Consider the following 15,071-nt stretch of genomic DNA (forward strand, 5'->3'; position numbering starts at 1 on the left):
TTGATTCCAGCCATGAAAGATGACTATGAGGAGGTTAAGTAACGCTGCTCTTCATTGGAAAAATAAAAAGATTATCCTCACAAGTATAGTTTTCCCTTCCTGTCTGTCCCATTTTACTATTTCAGAGATAAAATATCTTTTACAATATCAGCTCATTATTGTGTTCATTCCCTTTAAAGATAAACGGAGTTTAAAAGATCTTGTCACCAGAAGGGGGCGGGATGGGGGCAGAGGCAGACCTTTTATTAAACCTTTAAAAAGACTTCTAACTCATTTTGCAAGTGAAAACAACAAAACCCATAAAACTCTAGCAAAGGAGAGCTGTCACTGAGATTAAGCAGATCCAAACTCCGCCATCCATTTTTCATACTTTTCCAGGTCTGCAGCAGAAACAGATTTGGAGATTTTCTTCAGAGCCAGCTCAAAGTCCCCCTTGGTAACCGGCATCTGAAGCTCCTCTTTAGAAAGTGCACGAATCTCTTCTGGAGTTAAGCCGTTAATACGTCGTCTCATTGCCATTAAAGAGGCATCCCTGGAAATACAGGACAATGTTTGGGAGCTAATTGCTAGCAGCATGTGCTGTAAGCCTATGAATTTTGATTATATTCTCTTAGTAGAAACTACTGTCAGGAACACTTAAGAGAGCATTTGTTTACCATAGAAGATGCAGTTCACATCTTTCTTAGCTTCTATGTTTCCCGACCACTACATTAATTCAACGTAAAGAATGCATTGGCACCAAAACCCATTTAAGCATATGGTAAATGTGCAGAGATAATTAAAACTATAAAACCAAAAACCTTTTACAATGATTCATACAGACGAAATTTTACAACTTCAGTGCAGGAAAGGGCAGGGTGGGAGAGGAACTGCACTCAAAGACTTCTTTTTTTGTTTTTAAAGTAGTCTGGATTTTGCACCCCCATCCTTTTAAGACCTCAACCTCCTCCCCACCATGTAGCCCAAAACGGCAGTCAGCAAGCGTTCGGAGTGCAGCCCAGCTCTGTTGCCTGCTCGCACACAGCACCTGAACCTGTAAAGGGCAGAGCAGGAGGCATCAGACACTAGCCTCACATGGCCCTGCAGGGCTGAGGCCATCCGTGCCTGTGGTTCCTCACGCTCTGCCCGCTCCGTGACTCCTCGCCAGCTTAGATGCTGCCAGAGTGGCCCACTGGCACGGACAGCACTGCTCATTTCTCACACCAGGGCCCACATGCAGTCTGGAATTACATTTTTTCTTTCCCCAGGTTTTTCCCAGCAAGCGATAACACAGGCCTCAGGGAGAACAGGTAATTTAACTATTGCACTGTGTGACACACACCAAGTTTTCAAAACTGTGGAGTCATTTCATAATTTCAGAAAGCCGCAGGGGAAGAAAAGAAAGTCCCAAACCATGTTCCTAAAGGACCGGTTTCTCTTGGCAAGGATCCTTATGTTGTAAGGGACACAGACTTCCTTCCAATAGGTTTTTTCAAATACCTATCCTCCACCAGAAGAGACTCATTTGTCAAGAAATGAAACAAAATTATGGGAACAGGATGGAAATAAATTCAATACTAATGCTATAAACATTCTGTATCACCCTTACACCTAGAAGATTCAGGTAGAAACCAAGACGGTGCTGCACTGGGGGCTGTCCAAACATACAGAATATAGAAGCCCCAGAGAAGTATTCTGTGAAAGGTTTCTTTGCATCACAGAATTCTAGCTCTTAAACTCATGGGATTTAAAAAAAATAAGTTAAAAAAAAATCCAAACCTGTTTTGTACTACATTAACAAACACAGACAAATGCAGTAAATGCAGCCAATGGTAACATGAAATTTGCTCAAAGAATTTTTTTTCTCTTCAGATCCAAGTCAACTTAACCACATCTCACAGAAAGACTCCATGGTCTTCAGACCGCCCCACACGATGTTATCACATGGCTCCACTGAATAGATTTGGGCCTCGAACATAGTTCCTGTTAGCATGCCTTCAGCTGTCGTGGGTATTGTCTTTTAGCACATAATGCAAACGACGACTTTCCATGCAGTTTTATTTGCAAATTAAGGGGAATGAGATACCTGCAAACATTAGTGATGTCAGCCCCAGAATAGCCGTCAATCTTCTCAGCAATTTCTTCAAGGCTGATATCAGGATCCAGTTCTACTTCCCGAAGATTAATCTTAAGTAGTTCTGCTCTGCCTTTTGCTACAACATAAAAATACTTGTTTGAAGACTTGCAAGAGCAACATTAAAAAAGGATATAAACACAATTTAAGATTTTTCAGTGAAAAGTACAACCAAAAAGGTTTAATGTAAGAAAAGGAAAGAGACAGAACAAAACCATAGCAAAGTTCACAAATACAGAAAAGTATATGGTTAAAAGTAGTATATTAAAACAGCATGCTCTAGAGACATTTCCCAAAGTCATACGTCATTAAAAATGTCTGTTATGTCTCAGGTGACAAAGCATTTGGTCACATACTACCCAAGGGCACAAAAGCACAATCCTACAAATGTCTGCTTCTTCTCACATCCCTTTGGATTCACTCGCTGTTCAAGTGTTTGATTGCATATTATTCACACAGTTTCATTAGAACTACAATGAGGATTCTATTAACAGAGCTTCAGACAGCACAAACCCCTTAACAATAGGCTGAACTTTAAGCATATGTTTAAGCACTTTACTCAGCTGGGACCCAAGAAAGCTGCTGAAGCCTGATAGAAAACAGACACATTAATACAGTAAACATACATTAACATATTTACAACACGAATGTCCTGGTATCCCACTTTCAGACCTAGATGCAGTGTGCACAGTGATAACTAGCTGTGTAAATGAGCACTGATGCAGCCAATAAACCATTGATCTCGTAGAGGGCATGTGCATACGTGCATTTGGGTACATATGTTAAGCAGCCTAGGCTTCTAAGAGGGAATTCACATTTGACAGCTTGAGCCTCAGTGTTACTCTGCCCAAGGGTGGTAAAGAAGAGGATGAAGCTTTCCTGGCTTTTACTGTACAGAAAAATACACCAGCTCGGCATCTTTATTTCCACTGTGACCAATTTTTATGACCTAGAAAAGAGGACAACCACAACAGAAGAAGTAGCAGTAGGAAAGGCTAGAAGTCTTTAGGAAATGTCCACATTTATCTTTAATTTATTGATGTCCCTAATAATTTTTTTTTTTTTAATTTTGGGGGGAGGGGAAATAGAAAGAAATTAGAAAGCTTGTCTAAAGCTGCTGGTTTTGTGTGCTTTAAAGAACTGTCAAGAACACAGAGTTATCAACCACACACTCGCTATTAAATGCAGATTTATCATTTACAGAGCACAATGTACATACAGCATACCTGCAAAGAGTGTCCTGTATCAGAGAATTTTCTTCTAGTCTTTGCTATGAGGCTAAGCAAATCCTTGTAGTATTTTGAAAATGAAACACGGTAGAATATATACTTGCATCAAATTCCACAACATACACGTGTACATATAACATACCATATCACTTTTTCAGTTAAAATGCCTGACCACATCAAACCACACAGCACATTTATAAATGCATCATTTAGACTGGCCCAGAACAGATCAACATTCTTATTTACAGAACAGATGCAACAGAACACTGGAAGATTGGAAATAAAACTCAAGCAAATCTCGTATGTTGTCCAGGGTGTAATACACTGTGTCAAAAATCAATCTGGTTTAATTAGAAACAAGAACAAGAGCACACAGGATTTTAAACTAATTGGTCATAAAGACAGGCATCCTGTTAGGAGCTGTTACCGCCTGTAAGCTGCAAAGACAAGCTGTAGAACTATTAAGTTTCCTTATACCTGCTAAACTCAATCACAACTGCTGTCACCACAAACACGCATCTTGTTATCCTGAGTGCTCATGCAGGGAGGTGAGGCATCCACTGTACCAAGAAGAAACAAAGCTATGCAAACTTCAAGTGATAGGAATCTCAAAATTAATAGGACAGGTGAATGACAGCTAGGAAAGACAATACAAGCAGAGACGTCTTAGGGCAGGAAAGCAATCAGCCTGCTGCATTCCGAGTGACTCGAAGCACGGTCATAAAGGCGAGCAAGCCGTGATTTACAATGAACTAAGCCTGTAAGTGAAAATTCATGGATCCACTTCTTTGCATTTGTCTGCAAGGGCACGGAGTGCATTTGCAATATTTCTGAACACGTCCAAAGGCTGCCTTTGATGATCACTCAAGGATTGACTGTTAAACATTTAAAATAATTCCAGGCTCATTAAAACTAACTCTCTTTCAAAATGTAAGAACCCATCAATGGGCTTGCAATGAAATGCTGCAGCTCTTTGTTTTCAAGCCCCGGAGCAAGTAGTGTTTTTTTTTTTCTTTCTCTCACTCTTTAAAAATAAAGCAACCCAGCCAAATGGTTAACCCTGAATTTCACTGCTCATCACAAAACCACCAAGATCCCTCCCAACCCCAACATTCCTGAAGCAATCCTAAGCTTGTCTTGCAAAGGCGATTTTAAAGGAAAATGCTCACAGCGCACATACCTGTGGGCAAAGGTATATAAATCCTCTTCTCCAGTCTCCGTCGGAGAGCTTCATCGATATCCCAGGGAAAATTTGTAGCAGCTAATACCATAACCATCTTGGAAGGGTCATCATTTTCCAGAGCACCACCTACCCCTGCAAGCACAAGTTTAGAGAAATTTCATTCCACAGCTCTTATTAATTGAGATGCTCGCTAGGAAACATTGCACAGACAAACATTGCAAAAGCCTGGACAAAGCTAAGCAACAGCTCTATATAGTCCTAGTGCCCCTTGCCAAACTTCCTGTAGCTTAGGTGTGACAAGACCATCATTGTCACAGAGAGGGGGACAGTTCACTGTTTTGCTGAGTTAGGGGAGGGCTTTCTTTGACAGTGTTAACAACACAGTTATATGTGAGTGTAGCCCTACTAGTCCTACTGAAAGAGCTACCTCTGTCAAATCTGGCCACAGAAGACAAAGGAATCACTCCTTGGCCTCCCAAATAAGGACTGCAAAGAAACTATCGCTTCGGGGCACAAAGTTGCCTACCCTGAGTTTACCACAATGAACCTGCACATGTAAGGACATTATAGATAGCAGTTAAACAAAAGCTGCACTGCAGAGGCGGTTATCAAACACTACACCATACAACATTCCTCAGGTGTTCATCCTTGTTACGTGCACCTGCACAGAACAAGTACTAAAAGGGCATGATTCTGCCACCACAGAATACAGCAAAATCAGATCTCACAATAGGGTCCCCGAGCTGGAGACTTTAGCAAAGGGGAGAAATTTGTTTAAATTGCATCAAAATTAAAGCCCTGCATCCAGGTGCACAACTCTCCATTATCGGCTTCTGCTAGAGTCTGAGTGTCTTAAATATGAGTTTTCAATTTACCATCAAAACGGCCATTTTAGAAAAAACAAAGCAAAACACCCTTTTCAGTTATCTGCCTTTGAACGCTCACAAATATACTACTCTCAAGTTCTGCCTTATTTTTCCCCCATCCATAAAGCCAGATTTTCCATATTGCTCAAGTTCTTACATTCCCACCTGTAAAGAAACAGCATCCCAGCCCCAAACTCAGATCTAAATACTTGTTACCGTCCATTTGCACAAGCAGCTCTGACTTGACTCTGCGACTCGCCTCATGTTCGTCGGATGTGCCTCTGCGGCTGCACATGGAATCTATTTCATCAATGAAGATTGTTGTGGGAGCGTAAAACCTCGCCTTTATTCAAACGAAAACACCACTATTAAGATGGCAGCAGCAAGCACAGGCCCTCATCAGACCACAACCTAGTCCCACTAGACATACTACATATGTATTTTCTCTGCCTGTCACAAGAAAACAATTCAAGATCTTGATCTACAAACTGTCTGGCATATGCTGAAGTTTATACACTTTAAACTGTACTCTGAGTCAGGGGTCTTTCAGTGTTGGTTGGTTTTCCTCAGCAATCGGTCTTGCAAAGGGGAAAAGGAGTGCAGTCAGAAGACAGGCAGTTTTCATGACCAGGTTTTTGTGCTGGTGAGGGGTAAGCGTAGGGAACAGAAGGGAGCTCAGTCTATCTCAACAGAGACAGGTTTTAACTGAGAGTATTGTACAAGTGCAATGAGGAACCCAAAGAGTTGAATGACTCTTCAGTATAGGTCCTCATGGGCATGTCCTTCACATACCCCACATGATGGACCGCACCCACAACTTCACTGAGAGGCTTGTGTCCATCATTTGGAACAGAAACAGAACAAAACCATGCATTGCTTCTAGAATAACAGTCCTAAATCCCTTCCAATTTCAAATCTACTTTCTACGGGCTTGTTATGCCATAACTGAGTCAGAACTGAATTTCTGTCAAGGTCACAACTCTACGTTTAGTCTGGAAAATGCTATCCTAAACATGGGTGATGAACTATTTCCTTCTTAGTCCTCAGCAACATGCCCGAAAAGGATGGAAACACAGAGATTATGTTTTTCTAACTAGTTGTTAGAAAACTGTCAACTGTGTTGAAACTGTCAATTCAATGAAATCCATGCTTCCAACACGCTACTGGAAGGGCAGGAAACCAAGAGAGATGTCCTTTCTCACCTTAGCGATCCCCAGATCACATCATCGAGGACATACCATTTCAAACAAGAGGCGGACCAGCTTCTCAGACTCGCCCCTGTATTTAGACGTCAGGGTAGAGGAAGACACATTGAAGAATGTTGTTCCACATTCTGTAGCAACAGCTTTCGCTAGCATCGTTTTGCCAGTGCCAGGAGGACCAACCATGAGGACACCCTGAAAGGTGAAAACAAAGGTAATGAACAACAATTAAAGAAACTTTGCAATTGGTACTCTACACTACATCTCAGTATGATCCAAAATCTGTATTTAAACAGTTTAATAACACAATCATCACCAGTGGAAAACAAAAGACAAGAATCCTGCTTTTGAGAACAGCGTGGAAGTGTTCTGTGATTTTTTTCTTAACACTCCACTGGAGTTTGAAACACAAAAGCCAGGAACTGTTGCTGCACCTATCACCTGGGAAGCGGAAAACAGATTTACAGCCTTGCTCTGAATCAGACAGAGCCTGGACTTGCTTGAACTTAGGCCTTTCCCAGCTCAGGAAGGGATGCACAGGCAGATGAAGACAGTGAACTCTTCTTTTTGGAACAAAGGCCCCTTCATGAAGAAAGCTTCACAGAAACCAAAATACTCTTGCAGAAAGTTGTGTTCCCTCAGCAGAGCATTTTTCTGTAGAAAAACATTTTGCCAAAAAATCCTGACGATATGTATGTATGAATCTGGTTGATCTTTACATTTAAATTTACACGAGGGCATTCACTGGATACAACTTTGTCGTACTGTTTAATCTCTCCATCTCAGTACTTCTACAGCCATACAACTGCATCTTAGCAGTTCCTGGAGGAAACACCATCCTCACCACACTGCTGGATGGCAGAAGAGCACTGCTATTTCTACTTTAGAGATAAGCAACTGTGGCTCATGTGGACTACCGCTAAGTCCCACAAAAGCCTAATACGAAATCTCAGTGATTATTCAGAAAGCTTTAAAGCAGAAAACCGAACTACAATTGTTAAGTCCCAGGCTGGCATCCACATCATCAGACTGTCCTTCCATCTGTGGTCTATTTGAAAGAGAGAGTAAGCAGCAGACATCTCTGCAGCTCAGTACATCTACCCATCATTACGCAAGCAGTTTTTTAACTACTCACACAGTGCTCTAAGGACCCACGTTAAGATTGTAGCACTGAGACGGTTAACCACTCTTGGTAATACTTCTAAATACAGTTATCTTTATGGATAGTCTTTCCAATCCTTTCAGCAGCAGTGCTGGAGAGGGACAACATGCTGTTCCACGCCTCCATAGCACTAGAACAGAGCACTGTAATTTTAAGCACGGCGCTATGAAAATGTAGTAGCTTGGGGTTTTTTTGCCCTCCCGGCTGCAAGATCTTATTACATGCTAACAAGAGTTTCCTAAAGTAAAGTTGTACTGTGTTGCAAGGGTAATCAAATTAGCTAGAATTAGAATTGCACATCATAATGTGCTTTGCAATTAATAACTTACATAAAATGCCACAGCAATAAAATATCTGTTAAATGCAAGCAACATAGTAAATTAGATTTCATCTGTTCCTTAGAAAAATTTACTTCAAAAACCACAAAGAATGACATGGAAGAGATCTATAAAAACAAATCAACCGGGAATGCAATTATTCAAAAACGTACTATTCAAAAGCAATAGCCTCTCTGTACTCCATTTTCCATTAACTCTTAATACCTTTATTGCCGTTTAACACTCAGCTAATGCAAGCTCAAGATACATTCATCGGTAAATTAAGTTAGAAATGTTCACACACCATCCATACAGCTAACAGTCCAATGTCACTCCTCAGGCTGCCCAAGGTTTCCCCCGCTCCAGAGCAGCAAGCATAAAAAGTAAATGGACTCTTTTTCTCCCCATGAACATTCAGACATACACAGTGATTTGAGTCGCTGCATAATCATACTGATATTATAATAATATTGCAAGTACAACCCTGGAGTGACTGGGTAAAAACTAATCAGCCTGTGATATGCAGGTCACAGATGACTTACTGTTCACTCCGAGTTTCAAATGTGTTTATTTAATATTTTAAAACTAGATGCACCTCAATTCACATCACACTTAACACCTGTGTTTGATAAATTGTGTTTACTGCAGAACCTGGTGATACAAGGGACTAACATAATTTTTTTGGATATTGCTTTGGTCATCCATTATTATGAAAGTCAAATTCTGGCTTCAGTTACACCTGCCACTCACTGCCGAAATTAAAGCCCATCGCTTTGCACCTCTTCTGTAGCTATTACAGTGAGCGTTACCTTGCACGTGATACTGGTGGCATAACACAGGTGCATAACACAGGTGCAAAGCAGCCACACCAGGTGTAAAGCCAGGGGAAAACCAAGCTCTCTGGGGATAAAGACAATAGAAATATCAGTTAAAAAAAAAAAAAAAAAAAAGGACTTGAGTTCTCAGCAAAAGAAGCTGTTCATGGCTGCAAACAGAAATACAAGAAATACATAGGATCAGGTTGCTCTTTCTCTCGGCAAACTAGGAGGCTGCCACTTACTCACTAGTTAAAACCCTTGACAAACACAAAGACTTCTTTATTCTTCCTCTAAGGCTCTGTTAATCCAAAGTATTCCAATAAGAAGCTGAAATGCACCACAGGGAGTAAGTGTTTTGATGAAATCACTGCAGGGTTACTTCTTGTTGTTGTAACAATCACTAGCAGAGCAGTGGGAAGCACAGCGAGCAACTGGGCCTTCTTGGCAGAAAACTGTTTGGAGAAAAAGAGAGAGCAAGCCCAGGGACACTCAGAAACCCATGGCTGCAACTACACAGCACCTGTGTTGAATCAGAGAAGCCAGCTGGCTCCTTCATACAAGACACTGTCCTCTGAATGCAGGCACAAACTGTGAGGGCTGTCTTGGGAATTATTCTCAGGAGAGTCTGAACATCCAAAAACAGATTTGGCTGCCTTTTCCCTGAAATATTGTCCTGAATGCCTAGGCTCAACAAATGCCTGCTGCTACACTGATTACTGCAAGGAACAGTCTTCCCTTCAAAACTTCTCATCCTTGTAGCGCAGTCAGAGGTCAACAGTAGGGAAAATACATGCTGTTCTGCATGAAAAATAAATTCAGGAGAGTTACAGCTTCACAAGTCACTAGGGAAAAGGTTAACAATGAAGACTCTTCATGGACTCGTCAGAAATCAATTTGCATTTCAGACTGAATAGAGGAAATAATCTTAGATTTTTTTTTCCATGTCTACAGCCACCTAGTTTTCAGAGGCAACACTGCTCAGTAGGAAAATATAATCTCATGCTAAGAGATAGAGACTGTAACTCTTAAAGACTAGGCTGTTGTCTCTTTATCCACTGCCACAGCACTTGGAGATAAGGCCAGTGGCACTCTTCATGTTCCCTGCAGTCTGCTGAGGTACCTGCCTTAAAGACAGATGGCCACTACATCCTCTGGGCATGTTAATAGGTGAAAAAAAAAAAGCACAGCAGCTCTTCACTCCCTTAAAAGTTTTTGAAGGCTGGACAGAAAGGGCCCCATAGTCTATAACAAGGTATTGATCAACTTCCTCTGTGCCAAGAGGAAAAGACAGATTCAGCTGTTCAAAAGACACTAAAATCTCACCCTACACTTGTAAGCCACGATATCTAGGCTTTGTCTAAGCTGATAACTCAGTTAACCTTAAGGTTAACCTCAAGGCCACTGGTACTGACCACAAGCAGTCTAAACCCCAAAGGCCATATAGCCTGGGGCTAGGTTTGGGCTGCCTCCCTGCAACTCACTAAAGCCTCCATGAACAGCCTTCAAGCAGCAATGTCTCAGCTCCTGCTATCAGTTCCCACTCTTTCCAGCTTCCCCTCTTTACTGGCTGTAAACACAAGCCCCAAGAATGACAAGCCTTACACTCCTTAGTTCCCCCAGGGCTTTGTTTCATAAATAAACAGAATAACAGGGATCTAGGACTGGCTCAGGCTGGAGGAGGACAGCTTTGAGGGTCAGACCTAAGCATAAGCCAGAGGAGCACAAGGACCAAGCAGGAAAAGACAGGGCAAGTGTTAGTAACACAAGACCTGACATATGCTACTGAACCAGCGTACTGAACCACAGAAACTACTCACGTACGCAGCATTCCCTACACGTGCCATTGCTTTGCAGCCTCAGAATAACAGACAATTTGCAACAGTCTCTTTTCCCCAGTAATCATTCTGAGTAACCAGAAAGCCCTTGTGTTGTGACTAGTTATTCCCAAAACAAGTGTCAATCCATCCCACAACAAAAGCAAGATAATTTTCTTTTCTGGTTACGGAAATGCTCAGCAACGCCCTCCCCCCTCTTCCTTTTTAGCTCTATGCAAGGCTCAGATTGGGCTCACCTCTGGTCCATCAGCCAGGCCAGCTCAGTCCTATACCCTTCCTGTTGCTCTACTTGAAGCTCATTCTCCCACTTCAAATTTCTCCCACTCTAGCAGCAACTATGCCCACCTGTAAGCGTAACTGCAAAGCTAAATCATCACTCAGATTAGCCCCCTCTCTCCTTGCCTCCTTCCACCATCCAGCCTGCAGTTCACAGTCTGAGTGAGAGACAGTTGGCACATGCAGAATAAAACAGTCCAAGTACGGCTTTCCTCTGTGAGGTGTTGAAGAGAGGCCACCATAATCTAAGCAGAGCTGTCTATTAAGCATTTCTGCTTCTGTCAATATACCCTATATGCTTGCTCACATGTACTGGCTGACATACAGAAAGCATTATAACGTCAACAAGCTATGACTGGGGAAATACAAAAGAATTATTATTTACTGTAAAGCCTGCATATACTTACAGCTGTTCCTTTAGTGCATTTTACAAGAGGATTTCATTAACAAATTCCTGATCTTTCTCATTTGTCTTTTTAGCCTTCTGCTACAGACATCCACCCACATTACAGCAGCAGACACACATAACTACAGCTTGCAATTTACTAAAACAACAAATAAATTCTCACCTTCCAAGGTCTTCTGATCCCTGTGAAATAATCAGGCATCCACATTGGAAGAACAACAGCTTCTCTTAATAATTTCTTGGCTTCTTCCAAATCTGCTATGTCATCCCTGTGCAAGATGAAGAAACTTGTGTAAGATTCCTGTACAACAATCCTTCTTCTATTTTTATACAAGAAAAATAGAAAAGCTTTTCACTTAGTACCATTTCTTTTAGCATGCCAGTATATGCCTCATGAGAGCACTCTTATAATCCTGTGACCTAAAACTGAATCCACTTTTGGAAGGTAGGGAAAAAATTATTTTCAACTCAAGTTACCCAGAGCTGCTTAATTAAAAATTGTTTTAGACAACATGAACACCAAAGCGGTACCTTTAAAGTTCTCTGGAGTGTACTTTCATTTCAGCAGTGTCTGTAATGGATGTACCGCATATAGCACCAGTTGGCAACAAAAGCTTAACTGTAATCAAATTAATAAACTGTTAAAACCAAAGACCTTGTTTTGCCTATCTGAGAAGATTATAATGGCTCCCTGTTTTAAGAGTTAGAAGAAGGATAATTTCTCTCCTTCTCCACACTAGCAAAAACACCTGAATTGAGAAAATCCATACCAATGAATGCTTGGATTCCTTGATACAATGTCTCTTTCAAGAGCTTCAACCAAGTCTTTGTCATAACCCACTCCATCAAATTTTGGAATTTCCCCATCACCAGCTTCCTGAAGTATTTTCTTTCCCTAGAAGTGAAAGTCATAAGAACATTATTCTTTCAACATATCCTTTACTAGCAATATACAGCAAAATTGTCTGGTTCACCACTGTAGAAGCCACAAGAAGGTATCAAGCTTGAACACAGCTATCTCAGCACCACCATGGCCAGCAAAACCAAGATGTTCACACCTTACAAAAAGGGTCCCCAAACACCTGTGGTTGCTTCCACCAGAACAGCACCATGCTTCTTTCAAAGATGCAGCTCGCAGTGATAAAACCCCATCAGAGTTCATTACATATCACGGTGGGTGGGTTGGTTGGTTGGTTTTAAAGCAGCAAACCAGACCCTCTTAACAGTGCTAAAGCACTCTTTAGACAACTGACACACTTCCCGGTCAGCTGAAGGCACAAATGCAGAAACAGCCCCACAAAGCAGGTTGCGTCACAACGTAATGCTACATTAACTCACGGCTGAAGACCACAGCATCCAAAGCATATTTTGAAGATGCCACACCTGCCACACTACCTATCAGAGCTAAACAACTGGCACCCCACCATCACTGAAGAGGAACCCAAAAGCTGTTATGCCCATCTTTGATGGAGGAAAACCAAGATTCTCTCCCCTTGTTTAACAAAGGCTTTTCCGCCCAGCAATTTCTCCTTTCCTCAACTGCAATCCACCTGTTTCCCTCCTCTCATTCACCGGCCAGCTCCATAAACAGTTAAAATGTTTTTTAAAGGTCATACTCATTTAAGGGCTGCACCAAAAGCCCTAAAGAAGCTCCCAATACACTCAGGCTTCTTTGAACTACAACAATTTCTGCAGCATGCCAATGCTCATTCAGTGACCAAACGACACACTACCTCTGCCCCAAACAGCCCAGAGTTTCTGGTTAATACTTCCAACAGTGCTGTTAAACTTATGGGGGTGAAGTCACATTTTCCCTTTGAAGCATCATGGCTCACGCTCCTCCTCTCCCACTTTAGAAGGAAACCGCTTCCCCTCCCAGCTCAACGGCAGCTTGTGGCAGTGCCTGAAAAGCAGCTGCGCTGTTTTAACCATGGAGGCTGAGTAGGGAGCTACTTTAGGACTCTTAAATCAGCTTCTAAACATTATCAGCAGCAAGTTAAAGAATCCCAGCTGGCTGGACAAAAGCAGCCTAGGCAAAGGCGGGCTGAGAGGCAGCTGGAGACACACAAATAACCTCGCAGTGGAAAAAGAAAAAGGTAGCGATTACACGCCTCCCAATTGCCATTTGCCCATGAGGCCTGTGAGAGAGAAATTTTTATTTCTTGCTTCCAAGTGAACTCTGTGTTGTTTAGTACTCCCTGATCAGTTTTTTGCAATGGAAATGAAGCTGAAAGTTGTGTTTAGACTAAAAGCTGGTGTCAAAAATGTAATGGTCTGGCGTACAAAGGAAACGGGGAAAAAAAGCCCTGTAGAGCTTGGAAGATTCAGGAAAGAGCAAATGGAATCCAAATGTAACTATAAAAAAAAGAAAGAAGGAAAAAAAAAAGACAATGAAATCAAAGGTACTTGCTGCCTGCCTTTGTTACACACTTCTATCCCTCTGCAATGGGCTGGTTTGCCTAGTGGAAGAATTTTTCTGCACATCTCAATACAAATCGTCTGTTTTGGTTTTTTTCTGGGTGAAACAGCGCTAAGGCAGGCTTTAAAAAGCAGTAAAGGCAGGGCGGATCGCTGCAGCACTGTGGAGGGGGCCGAGGCAGCAGCCCAAGCCCCCATCCCCGATCCTGGCTGGCAGACCAACGCGCAGCCCCTTTGCCGTGCCAGAAAGGCGCTGAACCCGCAAATGAGGCACTGCAGCGACACCAGGCCCGGCAGTGTTGCAGCTCAAAGAGCCAGAAAAATATAGAAATAAACAGGGAAAGAACGGCCCAGCGGCAAGGAGGGCGGCAGCAGCCGGCTGCAGGGGGGCCCAGCCCCGCACCCCCGCTGCCTGGGCCCATGCTGCTTGCTTGTCCTGGGACAGTTATTTTTCCTGCTCCCTGTGGCCAACAGAGAGAGAGAAGGGCAGTCAACTGGGAGCTGTGCTTTCAGCATCACCTTGGCTGTCATTTTAGTGACACTGAATGTTTTGGTTTTTTGCAGTTGTGGAATTAAACCAAGTTTTAAAGTGTTTACAGTTTTCACATGTAAAAAGATTATTAATGTTGGTCCCACATTGGTCCAACATGCAATCCTCAGTCAGCAGGTGAGCAGAGACTAGGGAAAGTAATTTTTAAAAATGTCACCTGAATCCAGGCAGCAGGAGTAAGCATAATTTTTCCAGTCAGATCCTCATCACTTATTGTGGTATTACTATCCCGAAATATCTTTAAATAAAGGTTCTGCAATGGCAGGTATGCCAACTGACAGAGGTATACAGGACTGTTATCACACTTGGCAATCTCATCACGTAACCTTCTCAGCCGACCAAGTTCTGACTTCAGCACATTTAAAAAATTTGCTGGGCTTTCCGTCAGGAAGGTGTATCAGATGTGTACCACTCCACTGGAACAAAAACCTCATTTCCAAAACCTGTTTCTACTCTTGTACTAATTTTGTGTGCTAGTTTCAGCAGTTGTCTTGTTGACATGTCCACCACCAAACTAAGTAAGTCTCCTCTTGGAGAGGAGCTGAACACAACACAACAAGCTGAACACAATTACCGGTTCACTTTGGCAACCCCTTTTTTTAATCCTTTCTTCTAATATGAACACACCCTTCTTGAGCACCGCTGTTGAAATGCACACAATATACTCCAGCTGCTGTCTCACCAGGGCCTCCTAAT

At 42.2% G+C, this 15,071-nt stretch overlaps 1 protein-coding gene across 1 annotated transcript in view; it reads right to left on the reverse strand.

The window, feature by feature from the left end:
• Nucleotides 1-333: 333 nt before the first annotated feature.
• KATNAL1 (katanin catalytic subunit A1 like 1) overlaps nucleotides 334-15,071 on the reverse strand; it is a 29,877-nt gene continuing 15,139 nt past the window's right edge. Inside the window, exons 4-10 of the mRNA XM_086481854.1 lie at nucleotides 12,178-12,302; nucleotides 11,571-11,676; nucleotides 6,630-6,788; nucleotides 5,608-5,734; nucleotides 4,523-4,657; nucleotides 2,066-2,192; nucleotides 334-532 (exon numbers count right to left, since the gene is read on the reverse strand). Coding sequence (XP_086337980.1) covers nucleotides 334-532; nucleotides 2,066-2,192; nucleotides 4,523-4,657; nucleotides 5,608-5,734; nucleotides 6,630-6,788; nucleotides 11,571-11,676; nucleotides 12,178-12,302 — 978 coding nt within the window. The remainder of the gene's footprint in view (nucleotides 533-2,065; nucleotides 2,193-4,522; nucleotides 4,658-5,607; nucleotides 5,735-6,629; nucleotides 6,789-11,570; nucleotides 11,677-12,177; nucleotides 12,303-15,071) is intronic.

The sequence above is a fragment of the Leptosomus discolor genome, chromosome 1 (genome assembly GCF_034619465.1).
Source record: "Leptosomus discolor isolate bLepDis1 chromosome 1, bLepDis1.hap2, whole genome shotgun sequence".
NCBI classification, from domain to species: domain Eukaryota; kingdom Metazoa; phylum Chordata; class Aves; order Leptosomiformes; family Leptosomidae; genus Leptosomus; species Leptosomus discolor.